The sequence below is a fragment of the Vanellus vanellus genome, assembly GCF_965231255.1.
Source record: "Vanellus vanellus genome assembly, chromosome: 20".
Taxonomy (NCBI): domain Eukaryota; kingdom Metazoa; phylum Chordata; class Aves; order Charadriiformes; family Charadriidae; genus Vanellus; species Vanellus vanellus.
The window spans coordinates 6,782,933-6,797,814 of NC_138925.1; the positions used below are offsets into that span (position 1 = coordinate 6,782,933).

Genomic DNA, 14,882 nt, shown 5'->3' on the forward strand with positions numbered 1-14,882 from the left:
ACTGGAAGGGGCTCTAAGGTCTCCCTGGAGCCTTCACCCTCTCCTTGTTGCCTTAACTGCTCAGATGAAACCCCTCATGACCTTATTTCTTCCCTCCCTTGCAATTCCTCACAGGGAAACATTTCTTCCTAATATCTCATCTAAATCTCCCCTCTTCCAGTTTGAAGCCATTCCCCCTCGTCCTATCACTCCATGCCCTTGGAAAAAGTCCCTCCCCAGCTCTCCTGGAGCCCCTTTAGGCACTGAAAGGAAAAAGAAAAGTCAAAACTATTTTCTCAGCGAGTGATCTCCTCCAGAGAGGGAATCTCCTGCCTGTGCCCCAAAAAGCTTTGCGGGGCTCTTGCTTTTGCCTGAGCTGAGGGAGAGGAGGACAAAAAGCCCTTTGGGAAAGAGACCTCTCTGGATGCGTGAGAAGCTTTTCTCCACGGTAACATCCGAATGGAGGGCTTTTCTGAGTGCGGGCTGTTACTGCGAGGCGGCGGGGAGGAAGGCGGGTGTGCTGGTAGGTGGGAGTAGGCAGCTGGCGTCCGTCCCTCGGGCGGCAGGGAGGGCAGCCGGGGCAGGCTCCGGCTCATCACCGTGTCACATCTCGTGTTTGCGTTTCGCAGGTGGTTTCATCCCAACATCAGCGGAATCGAGGCAGAGAAGCTGCTCCTGACCAGGGGTGTCCATGGCAGCTTTCTGGCTCGACCCAGTAAGAGCAACCCCGGAGATTTCACGCTCTCGGTCAGGTAAGCAGCGGCGGAGGGGGGCTGGAGGGAAGGGGTCTCCAACTCTCCAGCGCACCCCGCTCCGATGCGTGTACGTGCGAGGGGAGAGGCCGCTGCTCAGAGATGACCTCTCTGTGGTTCCACTTGAAGTCGCTGAATTCTCCCCGTGGCCGCAACGGCTGTGCTAAAAGCCACACGCTACTTCCCCCCCACCTCCGGGTTTGTTCGTCCCTCCGGGTTGGACGTGCCCCGCTCCTGCCAGGGTTGGTTCTGCGCTCGTGGCATGTCTTTCCAGAGCCAGAGGAGGAGATAATGAGCCCGGTTACGTTTCCGGGGAGCGCATGTTCAGTCCCAGCAGGGACGGATCATCCAATTTCAAAGGACCTTACTGTGGCTGCCTTTGGGAGAGACTTTGTTTTCTGTGTCTTTAAGGTATCTCAGGAGCATCTCCATAAGAGAGCGAGCTGGCTGACCAGCCCCACAGGGGCCGCGTTCCCAGACAGTATCACGTGCATCACCTTTTAAAGAGCTCTTGTGTTCTGTAGGACCGAGGCAATCGCAGGAAGGGAAGCTGCAGGTTTTGCCCGTGGTCGTTGCGAGTGTAGCCCCGTCCGATGCGCGGGAGCAGATGCGCTGGGTAGAACGTGCTGAAGGTGAACGAAAGGGAAGAGGCAAAGGGTAACGCTGACCCAATGAGTCCCTGAGATAAAAGGAGCAGGTTGTGGGTCCAAGGAGTGAACCTTCCATGAGCACCATCCAGCTGGTGCCGTGCAGGGAAATAGCTCAACAAAGGTTTCTCCAGGCACTTGTAACACAGATATTTTTTTTTTTTTTGTGCTGGTTTTTGTTGAATTTAAACAACTGTCATTTTGTTTAGGAAACTCCAGTGCGTTTATAAATCCTTTGACCAACACAGTGTTTAGAGAAACTTTGTGCAAATGACAGAATGGACAGAGTGTTTCCACCTGGCAGGGCACTGACATAGTGTCATAGAATGGATCGGGTTGGAAGGGACCTTGAAGATCGTCTCATTCTACCCCCTGCCCTGGGCAGGGACACCTCCCACCAGCCCAGGTTGCTCCCAGCCCCGTCCAACCCGGCCTTAAACACCTCCAGGGATGGGGCAGCCACAGCTTCTCGGGGCACCCTGCGCCAGGGGCTCACCGCCCGCACAGGGAAAAATGTCTTCCTAATATCTCATCTAAATCTCCCCTCTTCCAGTTTAGAAACCATTCTCCTTTGTCCTATGGCTCCCCTCCCTGATCAAGAGTTCCTCCTCAGCTCTCCTGGAGCCCCTTTAGGTACTGGAAGGGGCTCTAAGGTCTCCCTGGAGCCTTCACCCTCTCCTTGTTGCCTTAACCGCTCAGATGAAACCCCTCATGACCTTATTTCTTCCCTCCCTTGCAATTCCTCACAGGGAAACATTTCTTCCTAATATCTCATCTAAATCTTCCCTCTTCCAGTTTGAAGCCAAAGCGGAAAGCTTTGCAGCTGCCTTATTTATTTTTTTTTTAAATGCTTCCTTTTGTGTTGGGGAATAGAACCTGACAGTCCGACCCTTTGCCTCTCAGAGGGCTCTGACCCACCGCAGCTCCTCACGCTATGGAGCAACACGGCCAAAGGGAAAAAAAAAAAAAAAAAAAGTCCATCTTTTCCCCTGCATTGCCTGGGCGGGGAGAGTTTGGGTCTGACTTCACTAGCTCCCCCGTAATCTTGCAATCAGAAGTGGCTGTGAGCTAATAAGAGAGGCAGGAAATGCTTCTAATTGGGATGGAAAATAACCTGGGTCGCAGAGAGCTGCCTTGAGCAAGCCGTGACAGCAAGGGAATACGTGTGAAACGCGGGGGGGGTGTCTTCATGTGAGCTGAGTGTCTCTTTTCATGCCATTTTGTGAGTCAGGATGTTGTCTGATGGCAAAGCGAAGCGCTGACGGTACCCGCTTAGCCGGGGCGATGAGCAGATGCAGGTTACGGCTGCGCAAGAGTGTCCCGATGCGGAGAGATACCCAGCTCGCAGCATCAGTACCCTGAAATAGCAGCGCTAATTGCTTTGCCGGCAGAGCCGGTTCCCACACCTGCGTTACCACACTCGTGCTGCGGAGTCACTCCGCAAGTCTGCATCGTTTTCTCCCCTTAGCTCTGTCCCCATGCCTCAGCCAGTGTGCTTCTGCCGTTGTGGTTTGTTGCCTTCCACTTGTGCTGGTCCAGTGCCTCCTCTCTTCCAGCTATGGCACGTGGAGAGAAGCTTCCCGTGGAACGGCTACGGCTGGCTGTGGAGTCCCAGAGCTGGTTTATTATTGCGATTATTACCCCTTTCAGCTTTCTCGGTGGCAGAAAGCGGAGGTGTAGGGGGGAGGAAGGGAGTGTCAGATTATCGGAGGGGGTTTGGACCACTTCCTACTGCAGGGAGTCCTTGTGTTGCAGTAAATGTTTAATAACAGTATGGTTTTGGCCCTAAGATCGAGCCAATTAATGCCCTTAAATGCCTGAACGGTGCCCTGCGGTAATGAGATGCAAGTTAAGAGCAGAGCAATGCAGCGTGCTTTAATATCGCGGTGTTGAACGATACCACCACAACCCGCTGGCAGATTGTAACTCAGTGGAAAGTCTGACCGGCTCTCGCAGTTCTGAGTAAACCAAAGCTGTGACACACACCATGTTTCCAGGAAAGCGAGTTAAACATGACACACGAGCTTAGGGGCGGTGTGTTGGGTTTTGAGGCATCGCGAATTGAAGACGAGGAAAGAATTCTTCCATTGACTACTTCTGCGTGCAAGTCCTTGCTCCTTCCTGGCTCATCCCGTCTCTACGCCATCACTTGAGGCACAGGTTGTCCTGTAGTCTTGGGTATGGAAAATCTGCTTGGACATGGTCAGGGGTCAGGTAGACCCGTTTTGCTTATACTTCATCTGAGCGATATGCTCTTTTCCCACTGGTGATGGCCCCAAAACACGTGCATAAATGTTCTTGGGAATTAGAGCCGCAACACCTAACAGACTGTAGAATGAGTAGCTTTATGTGCTCTGAAAGCTGAAAACTCGGGAGATTTCTTCCCCTTTATGTTTTTCCCCTTTCCCTGTTACTTTACACACACAGACACGGAACAATGTGTTATTATTCTCACCTAGAATTGTACCCTGACAGAACTTTTTTTTAATTTTATTTTATCTCGGAACTGGACAGGTCTATATATTTTTTTTCCTTTCTGAGAAATAAAAGGTCTTCAAAGGAAACAGTAGAGATACCTTTGAAAAAGTACCTAAAATAGAGGTGTCAGTAGGAGAAAGTACCTTTAGGAAAACAATCAAAACCTCTTCCTACTCCTTTCAGCCCCCCTTCAGCTTCTTCAAGGGTTTTTGAAAGCCAGCGAGGGGAAATGCAGCTCCTTTTAATTACAGAGAGGATGTGGGTTGAAAAGAAGGTGGGCGATGGAGTTTTGGCCGACCAGACCACACACCAGGTGACTGTGTGCTGGTGTCTATCCAGATACGTGTCCCTGAAGAGCGGCTAGGAAACCATACCGCAGAAGTTATGAGAGGGTTTCCATGAAACTCTGTGTCTGCTTTCCCTGTCTTTCTTTACCTCTGTGCACTCTTTCAGCCTTTACCATCACAGCAACAAGTCTTCACGGGGCTTTGTTTTTTCAGCTCTTAAGAGGCAAGCCATATGGAGAGGACACGATACGGTTAATGAACGGATGGTGTTTGTCCTGATCTTCATAGAAAAAACTCTTCAAAAATCCTCAGCGCTCCATCCAACCTGCAGGCAGCTTGTAATCGGCCAAACTTGGCTCTTTTCATCAGCCCTTCCTCTTCTGAAACCTGCTCCTTCTCGGGACGTCTCTGCAGAGCAGCTCAAGAGCTTGTTCCACCCCGTGGACCAGACACACTTGCCGTAGGGCAGTGCCAAGAGGGCCGCGTTTCTGAGAAGTCTTTGTCTGCTGTGCTGTGGGGGTACGTCAGTACTGGGTACTGAATTTGGATTTATTGGCTCATCTTGTTCTTTGGGCACTCCAGCAAATACGTGGAGCACACCAACAGGGAGGAAAGTGGTCTGGCAACTTCAGCTGGAGTGTAATGATGACGGAGAGTCATTTTGAGTAAGGCTGTAGTAATATCCGCTGTGTCTGTACGTGAGCGGTCTTGTTTTGTTCCACGCAGATGCTGCAGCGCCACTGTCCGCGGGTATTTCAGGTTCTGCCCAGACCGTAGGACAGCTCTGTACCGGTGGGTCACTTAATGTGGGTGCTGTTCCTCATCGCAGGGATCGGCTCCTGCAGGTTATGAGCACTTGTGTTTGCCAACGGTAACGACGGCACTCCAACGCTTCGTGCTCACAAAACCTACACCGAATGGGACTTTTTTGGAGGAATTCTGAGCCTGGAAGGGGCCGTACGTTGGAGCTGGGCTTGCAGGAGAGCTGGGGAAGCCGCTCTGGATGGTGGGAGAAGAACCTGCTAGTTAGGGGATTTTTGTAGGGTGCAAGTCGAGGTTATTTGCATGTTGCAGTTCTGATGAGTGGCTGTTACAAAAGCTTCCTTCCCTTTCTTGTATGCTATGTCACATCTCGTTTCGTAGAAGGACCTGGTACTGGGTTTGCTTTTGATATTGAGCCTTCCAAATTTTAATCGTGACTCTTAAAAAAAAAAAAATAAATAAAAAAATAGACCTCTCTGAAAGTGAAGGCTGTTGGGGGAGAAGTATGGGAGGCCACACAGATGTGCCCCATGTTTCCAGCCTTCGGTGCTTGCCTGGATCTGCCAGAGCATGTTTTCAGAAGACCGAGTATCTAGAATCGTTTCTGAAGAAAGTGGGTAGCTTCTTCCAGATTTGGCCAGGTCCGGGTAAATAGCTTGAACAAAAGGAAGAGGTATGTCGAAAGTTTGCCTAAGTCGTTCTTGGCCTGTGGCCACACCAGTGATGCAAATGACGAGACAGTTAAGAACCACCATCAGAGACCACGTTAATTTGGTAATTGGGTCACATTTTATGAGAAGAGATCCCATCTTCATTCATGGGATACAGCACAAAGTGCTTCTGGGTAACAAACTCTTGTTAGAGCTACAGTGTCCCGGAGCGGTTTCCCTGTGAACACTTCCATTGAGCATTCCTATATGTAACTGGAATTCTCTTCCCCCCCAAAAAAGGTGTGTACAAATACACTTTGGGTACAGGTTAAGACATGCAGTCAAGGAGGATTTTATGTCCTAGGGAATATGTACTCCATGAAAAGGAGTAAATCAATACTACAGGTGTGTTCCATTGGTTGAGTTGCCGCCTGCAGACAATACAGTTGCAGCACAGGAAGAACGTTGGATCAGGAAGAAGAATGGAAGGAGGCCTGAAAGAGGCTCTTTTCTAAAACAGTTGTCCTTGTGTCTCATCACAATAGCACCTACCAGCCCTATTAAGGCCCTGTAATCCAGGCCTACTGCTCGCAAATATTCCGTGAGAGGTGTGCCCGATTTCTGCTTCTTCCAAGGCAGGCCAGCCAACTAAGGGAAGCGCTGTCTTCATGTGACAACTCGGAAGCAAACGATGGGCCCAGAGTCACCTTGGGAGCCTCTGAGAAGGTACTGCACATCAGAACATCCAATCTTGGCTACCTGCTTTTATCACAAGACCCTTCTTCCCATAAGAAAGCATCTTCTCCTCTGACAACAATCTCTTACTTTTGTCCTGGAGTGGCTTGAATTTATTTGGAAGCAGATCGTTCGGTTAGAGATGTAATACTAACGGATGGATACCCGTGGCTCACTCGTGCTCGTGTTTGCTGCTCTTTACAAGTCTGGCAAGGCAGAGCAGCGTGTCGAAAGCCTCCTTTTGCTGGCAGCCGGTTGGCGAATGGTCTGTGCTTCACGTCCCTTTCCTGGGCAAAAGACTGGGTCTCTTTGGAGCAGGAGGAACCTCCAGGAATGCAAAACGCATAAATGCCCGACAGGGAACGAGTGCCAAAGTGTGAGTTCACCGAGTACTTGGGTGTCCTTGGTTTCCTCTATGCACCTTCCAGAGCTCCTAACACCTGGAGCGAGCCGTAGGGCTCAGGCAGTCAGCTGAATTGCTTCTTCCTAGGAATTGGGCATGAAGAATTTGAAACCCCTACCTAATCTCTAGAACTCACTTGGCTGTGCCTCTGAAATGGCGCTCAAATGTCAGCTGGTTCTGTTGTGTTGGTGGGCAGTGAGTTTTCTCCGCGAGCCCAAGCTCTCCTTTCATGGAAAGCAAACATTCAGCGAGGTTTCTAAACCCCGTGGGAGAGTCGTCTTGGTTTTTCCATAGAGAACCTTTGGGGTTTTTTGGGTTGCTTTTTGCAGCTTGTCAGAGGGGTCATATTTGCATGCTGTGAAGTTCTAGGCTTTCTCTGTCTGACACAGGCAGGAAAGGCACATGATCAAAAAAGACTTTCGGGGATGCAACGGCGAAGGTATTTCTGCCATTTAAAGTGGTTCTTTTTCCTTCAGTGACCAAAAAGGGTCTGTTTGGGTTTTTGCGTTTCCTCTTCTTATTGACTGCGCTCTATTGTGAAGAAGAGCAGACTGCGTCTGTGCTGGTGGTCACTGCAGTATGGACGCAGACTCCCAAGCTGGAACGTTTTGGATCAAGAAACCCTCCTGGATATCTAGCTAAGGAGTTGTGCTGATAGCGTAAGGAAGCTTGGAACGGAGGCAACTCTCGCTCTTCCGACTGCTGACCCTGAAGCTGCCAAAAAAGCTGGCGTCTGCTATTAAACAGTGCTGCATCCCGGTATGAGAGCCGTGTCTGTTAGTCAGAAGTAGCCATGCCCTCCGGTACGGGGCAGCTGAGGACTTTGGGCATCTCCTTTGTGCTTTATTTCGCCAGCCGGCACGTCGAGGGCACAGTTGAATGGATGCTGCTCCCGCGCAGTGCAGTTCTGCTGCCCAGTTTGGAGCTGTGGAGGTGACGCAAGCTTCAAGAGAAGAAAACGGGGATCGATCAATGCCCTTTGTGTTTAGCATGACCTTGAGGGCTCGTGGGATAAATGACCCTGATTATCTCTCTACTTCTCATCCCTGAAGTGCTCAAAGGCCTTGGGGGTGGGGGAGCGGGTCTGTGAACTGAGCCTTTGTAGGTCTGTGATAGGGTTGGGGTTGGGGGGCTGGAGCTGTGGAGAGAAGGGAGCTTTTGAGCCTCAGGCCAAGTGGCAAAAACACAGTTTGGTCTGCTGCCTTCCGTGCCGCACAACGGCTCTTCACGTCCAGCTGCTGGCGTGAACGGCCCAAGCACTTCTCGTGCCAGCTCCTCTCGGAGACGAGGTTTGTCATGGGAGCGCTGGCTGGGATCTGGATTTCACAGCCGGTTTTCCTTTCCATCTAGTGAGTTCTGCCCGTACCCTAGATGCAAATGTTGCCAAACTTTGAAGTCTCTGCCCATAGGCCAGCCGGGGTTGGCGTGGCAGGCCGGGTCACATTTAAGATTTAACCGTGTCTCTCCAAATACCCAGGAGTGTCGCTCACCAGTTTCCTATGTTACAGACGGCTGGGTTCTGTCTCCAAGACCTTGCTGTCAAGGTGTAGCATGACTGTTCAGGATCCCGACGGAGATTTTCGCACCTCAGGCCTGTTTGTCCGTCTTCTACTGGTTTTGTTCCGCTTTTAGTTTGGGATGACGGTAATACTGTGGATGCTGTCTCTGTTCCCGCTCGGTTGTTGCCGCAGAATTGACACCACCTGGAAATCACCTCAACGCCAGAGAAAGCATCCAAGAAGGGCTGTGTGGGCACAGACTGGAATTGCCGATTCTACGTTGACAAAGTCCTCTTTAGCAACGGGGATGGAGTAAATGGGAATACGGCCATCTGTCAGGACAGTGTTTTAGGGAGAACCACCTGGCCTGTGGTGACTGTGGCTTGCACGGGCTAAGAGTGTGGCCGTCTAGCCGCAAGTCATGCCTCTAATGGAGGCAGGCCTGGAGGAGGGGCACACAGTGGCTGTGCTGGCACACTGCTCTTCACGTCTCTGTGGGCTCTTCAGGGCTTAGGACACAGAGATCTCATTGCCGAGGTCCGGCCTGGCCTCATCTTGTTGCCGAGCTGCTGCTGCTGTGTACCCTCGCACCGCTCATTGGACAGTCAGCGTTTAATCTAATTGTGCACGTGACAAGTCCCTCGTATGCCAAAAGCCGTGGCTGATAAAATGCCTGAGATATGTGGAAATAGCAAAACCCGTGGCATAGTTGAAGGCAGCCACCCCTCTGGGCAACATGAGCACGTCCCAGGGGTGGTGGTGGTGACCATCCCATCCCTGTGAGAGGCTGCTGTACTTCTCACGGTGCTCTGTGTGCCCTTCCCAGTCATCCCACAGTCCGGCAGATACGCAGCCCCAGGCTCATGGAATTTCATGTCCTCCGCTGTTAGGCTTTTTGGGAAAGGGAGCTGTTGTGAAGTCAGCAGAGTCCTCCCAGGTGGACTTAGATTAGACCTTGGAGCGCATAGTTTGATGGGGTGTTCAAGAGGAGGTACCAGGGAGGAGGTCGTTCCTCACCGTACCTGAGGAGCCAGGTGTCCATCCTGCCTGTCCACGGCAGGATGGAAAAGCAGCTGGATCCCCTCTGCCAGAGGAGAACACGGACACCTTGGTGCTGCTCCAAGCGCTTGTCTAGACTGGAGGAGTTTGCACAAAGGCATCTAGATAAAATGGCATCACTGTAAACCCTGCGCAGACACCGGGAGCCTCAGCGAGTGACACGTGCGGTGAGCTGAGGTGCACTCGCAGCCTGGTGCGCGCATCCAGGGGCACGGCCGGGCTGGGCTCCTGCGGCGGCGCCAGAGTCCCCGAAGGCAGACACAGCCTTTCACCACCGCTGGCATTTCAGGGCCAGACTTTAACCTCTCTCTGAAATCCAGAGGCAGGGTCTGAAATCCAGAGGTAGGGCCCAGACCCTGAGGTAGACAGTACCTACAGCCCAGGAGAACTAAACAGGAGGTGATTTTGTGGAGCCGGGGTTAGGTATGCAATACCATCCGGATAGCTTGTTCAGTTAGATTGTTGTTCAGCCTGGAGAAGAGAAGGCTCCAGGGAGACCTTAGAGCCCCTTCCAGTCCCTAAAGGAGCTACAGGAGAGCTGGGGAAGGACTTCTCATCAGGGAGTGGAGCCATAGGATGAGGGGGAATGGTTTTAAACTGAACAAGGAGAGATTTAGATGAGATATTGGGAAGACATTTTTCCCTGTGCGGGCGGTGAGCCCCTGGCGCAGGGTGCCCCGAGAAGCTGTGGCTGCCCCATCCCTGGAGGTGTTCAAGGCCGGGTTGGACGGGGCTTGGAGCAACCTGGGCTGGGGGGAGGTGTCCCTGCCCAGGGCAGGGGGGGGACTGGATGATCTTCAAGGCCCCTTCCAACCTAAACCATTCAGCGATTCTGTGATGTGTTCCTTCACTGCATTGCTGCAGGGGCTGTACCCTGCTGCAGAAAGATAGCAGAAACAGGGACAGGACCACTACTGAGAGCCCCAGAGCCCCTGCCTTGGTCCAGCTCTCCCTTCCATTTAACCTCGTGCATGGACCACTGTAGCTTTTCTAATTCCCCACTCCGTGAAATGACTTTTCTGTCTGACCTGGTCCGCTGCTTATACCACTTTCCGTCTCCGGCATCTCGCCGTCGCGGTTGCTTTGGCAACAAATTGAGAGAGGCTGGGAGCAGCTCAGCACCGGTAAAGAAGGAGAAATTTGCCCAGATTCACGAATCTCTCTCTGACCCAGCTCGTCTATCAACCAGCGGGCTTCCAGCCATGTTTCCCTGGCTCGGGGGGCTGCTGCTAAGTGCATTTAAAATGCAATTAACCTTCGTCTCAGAGGTGAGCGTGGCCTTCTGAGGAAGGAAGCTGGGCTTTGCTGGGCTGAGGGGGCTGGGAAAGGCACCCAGCCTATTCCCCTTGAGCCTTGAGGGCACCACTGGAGAGTGGGAAGCATTAACCCGTTCAGGACAGTTTATAGGGTTTGCAAATACCAGGTGATATGTTCATTTGGGTGATTTTTTTTTTTCCTGTTTTTTTTTTTTTGTTGTTGGTTTGGGTTTGGTTTTTTTTAAACTAATTGGATGATAGCAAGTACCCCTATGCAAGGAGAACTCTTCGCTGTAACCCAGAGTGAGGTCAGAGCTTCATCCAGCCAAGAGGATAAGTGTAGCATAGGAGGTAGAAGCAATGGCAGAGGAGGAATTCCCAGAGGGTTGTCTGGGAAGCAGAGCGGACTGGGAGCTTGCAAGGTGCAGAGTCAGCACTTGGCTGAGTAACTGTGGCCAAGGAGCATCCACCCCTTCCCTTGCTGTAGAAGGGTGGCCACCACCAGGTTGTGGGACGGGCAAACGGAGAGCGTGGGGTGCAGCTTAAAGAGGCAGAGGTGGTGTTCAGGTGGACCCCGAAGGCCAGTGCTGGGTTACCATTCTCTCTTACGGTGTTCTTTGCCTTCCTTCCTCAGAAGAAACGACGAGGTGACACACATTAAGATCCAGAACACGGGGGATTACTATGACCTGTACGGAGGCGAGAAGTTCGCCACCCTTGCGGAGCTGGTGCAGTACTACACCGAGCAGCAGGGGCTGCTGCGGGAGAAGAACAGCAATGTCATCGAGCTGAAGTACCCGCTCAACTGCCAGGACCCCACCTCGGAGAGGTAAGCCGTGCTCTCCATAGCCTCTCCCAGCGGTGGTGACGCTGTCTCCCCAACTGAGCTCAGACCCTACCTCCCCATCCCTGGAGGTATTTAAGGGTCGTGTAGATATAGTGTTCAGGGACATGGTTTAGTGGTGGGCTGGTCAGTGTAAGGTTAACGATGGGGCTAGATGATCTTAAAAGACTTACAGGTCTTTTCCAATCTAGGAGGTTCTGGGATTCTGGGATTCTATGGCTGCACCTGGCCCAGGTTTGGAAAGGAGCCTGAAACAGAGTGTGTTTGGGTGGGATTTAGCTTTCCTGACCCCAAAGCCACACATCTGCGGGATATGGTTCCTTAGCAGCTCCACGTGAAGCTGGCCAGATAACATTAGCAAGGCCCAGAAGCTGACGCTTATGCTGATAAGTTTTTCTGGCTTATAGGAGACGGGGAACATGAGCAGTGTGAGTCCGTCTGTGAAGGGTCCTGCAGGTGTATCCTAGGAGGCATGCAGCTTTGCTTCTAAAAGAAACAAAAGACATTTAAGTGACTTGTGTCTGTCTGCAGAATGCTGGGTAGAAATGCCCTGTAAAAAGTCTGTCCCCGTCCCATCTCAGCTTGTAACCGCCGTTCATCCTGGTAGGAACAGGCTGTTGTCTTGCAGGGATGGGGATCATAGAATCATAGAATGGTTTAGGTTGGAAGGGACCTTGAAGATCATCCAGTGCCACCCCCTGCCCCGGGCAGGGACACCTCCCCCCAGCCCAGGTTGCTCCCAGCCCCGTCCAACCTGGCCTTGAACACCTCCAGGGATGGGGCAGCCACAGCTTCTCGGGGCACCCTGCGCCAGGGGCTCACCGCCCTCACAGGGAAATATTTCTTCCTAATATCTCACCTAAATCTCCCCTCTTCCAGTTTGAAGCCATTCCCCCTCATCCTATCGCTACATGCCCTTGTAAAAAGTCCTTCCCCAGCTCTCCTGGAGCCCCTTTAGACACTGGAAGGGGCTCTAAGGTCTCGCCAGAGCCTTCTCTTCTCCAGGCTGAACCCCCCCACCTCTCCCAGCCTGTCCCAGGCTGGCTGGCTTGCTGTGAGGAGCTCCTTGCCTTGGGCTACTTCAGGATGTTTCCACCAGCCGATGAGTGACCTTCTTGTGAAGGTCTTGTTATCTGTGACGCTCCAGTGACCCCTTTTTTCCTTTTCCTCCCCCTCAGTTTCCCCAGTGTCATACGCAGCGGCTGACATGGTGGGTTGGGAAGGGGAACGCCTGGTCAGGCGGCTGGTGATGCCAAAGCGGGCACCTAGAGTACTCTAACTTTAGCAGCCGGGGTAAGCGGAGGCTGTGACTGGTCTCGGTTCCTGAAATGGCGCGGAGGTGCTCCCCTCCACCCCGTCAGCAGAGCCGGTGGGGCTGAGGCCCCGGGAAGTCCCTCCAGCTCATGTGCTCCCTCGTTGCCAGGGTGGTTTCTTTGCTCCTTCCAGATCGCAGGGTGAAAAGCGGCCGGGCAGCCGCTCACGTTAGCAGAAGCTCTGGAAAAGTGGAAACCCCCTTTAGCTGGGTTTCCCCCTCTTCACCCGCCAAGGAAAGTCTGGCTTGGCAAGGACGCTCCATAAAGATTTCTGCTGCAGACAACGCATCTGGTGGCATCGGGGGAAGGGAGGGGAAATGGTCCAAGTCCTCTAAAGATATGAAATGATGATGGTGTCAGAAAATAGTGGGATGGGTCAGGGTAGCAGTGTTTCCAAGACCTGGGCCTGAACAGCAGCAGTGCTGCAAGCGGGAGCCGAGGTCCTTCACCAGCGGTGGGACATTCTGCCCTCTGCAGCAGTACGGCTTGTGCAGCCCTGTCATCCTCGTGCCTTCTCAAGCCTGCGGGAAGGAGTCTTGCTCTTCAGAGGTCTTCCCAGCCAGGCTTGAAACGGCTTGCGTCGGGTGGCGAAAGGCCCGGCGTCACTGACTGCTGTTCTGTAAACTTCGTCCTCTGGCGGAAAGTTGCTGAGACGTGACGTGATGCCATTGCATTGCCCCTGGGAGGTTATTTGGAGCCTCTCTGAATTCCTGGCAGCTTGGCTGGCAGGCCGGGAGCCAGCGTCTTCAAAGTGGGACCTGTGGCATCTGCCCAGAGCCACGGCTGAGCATTGATGGAGTGTGGGGATTGAAGGCTCCCAGGCCAAAAAAAAAAAAAAGAAAAAAACAAAAAACCAACAACTCTGCTTCACTCCAAACTTATTTGGATCTACGGAGGGCTGGAGCAGAGCGCTAGCCCGTCAGACACGCTTGCCCCGGGGTAGCCGCTGTGCGGGTGGGGGGGACGTGCTGCCTTGAGGAGCTGCTTGGCCCGAGCACGGGGCCAGCGCAACCGTGCTGCCCTTCGGGGAGCAGAGGGCATGGCCAGGAAGGGGCGGATTATTGTGTGCTTAACCCCGAGGCATCGTGGCAAGGCTGCTACAGGCTGCCGACCGCGCCGGCTCAAAGAGAGCCTGCATTTTACTGGGGCTGCAGCTTAAGTATGTCAGCAGATCAGGAGAAAGGATTATGCGAGATTAGATGGAGAAACAGGGGCACGCGCGCGCGTGCAAGATGTACACAGACGGAGCGGTGCAGCGGCTCAGTGCCCACACAGTGAGGTTTGGGAAGAGCTGAGCGAAAACCTCTGCGCGCCGTGGTCGCCGCTGGCCGGAGAGGTGGCTGCAGGCAGGGCTGGAGGGGGAGAAGCCTCCTGGGCACAGTGGGGAGATCTGGTTTTGCCGCTCCAGGCGAGCGTGTTCTCCCTGAGCTGAGGTTAGAGACCTGGCTGGGGAGCAGCAGTAACTACAGCAAGGAGGACCCTCCTGAAAATCCTTCCCAAACTGTGTGAAAGCATCTTGTTACCGGTCAGTGTCATCCACGCTCTGTGTCTGATACCGTCTGGCTACAGCCTGCAGAGCCCAAGCGTTCTTTTTCGTCCATATTAAAAAATAAAGGAAAACGTAGCCGCCTTCAAATAAGAACTGCTGGAAATGTGTTTCTTATAGCTTCGTCAGAGCCCTGTCCCTGGATGACAGTGCTTGTCATACATCACGTGGCAGTTTAATATACTGATGCCATTTCACGTTTGGCTGGAGGGTCGAGCAAAGTCCTGGTGCTTCCAGCCTCAGGCTAAGGTATTGATGTGACATTGCAAAACGTTGGAGGAAAGTCACTGGGGGACTGTTTCTAAAATAACTCAAGCCGGTGTCACGCCGGTGGGGAGAACAGTTGGACTGGGAGCCTAGAAATGGGTTTCCCATGGACACCATCCCCGGTGGTGAGCGTAGCTCTCGTCTAAAGGCGATGCTCTGTGCGTTTCTGAGCTGACCCTGCTCTCCACTGCTGCCCCCCAGGTGGTACCATGGGCACCTCACAGGGAAAGAGGCAGAGAAGCTTCTGACGGAGAAGGGGAAACCAGGCAGCTTTCTGGTACGAGAGAGCCAGAGCAAACCAGGAGACTTTGTGTTGTCGGTGCTGACAAATGAGGATAAGATGGAGACTGGGGACCGAAAACCGCACGTGACCCACGTGATGATCCACTACCAGGTGGGAAAGGT

At 52.9% G+C, this 14,882-nt stretch overlaps 1 protein-coding gene across 1 annotated transcript in view; it reads left to right on the plus strand.

Annotated features, from left to right (window-relative positions):
- LOC309680023 (tyrosine-protein phosphatase non-receptor type 11-like) overlaps window positions 1–14,882 on the plus strand; it is a gene marked incomplete at both ends in the record, with an annotated part of 41,095 nt that overhangs the window by 18,386 nt on the left and 7,827 nt on the right. Inside the window, 3 exons of the mRNA XM_082493508.1 lie at window positions 609–731; window positions 11,142–11,336; window positions 14,679–14,871. Of these exons, the coding sequence (XP_082349634.1) occupies window positions 609–731; window positions 11,142–11,336; window positions 14,679–14,871 (511 nt within the window). The remainder of the gene's footprint in view (window positions 1–608; window positions 732–11,141; window positions 11,337–14,678; window positions 14,872–14,882) is intronic.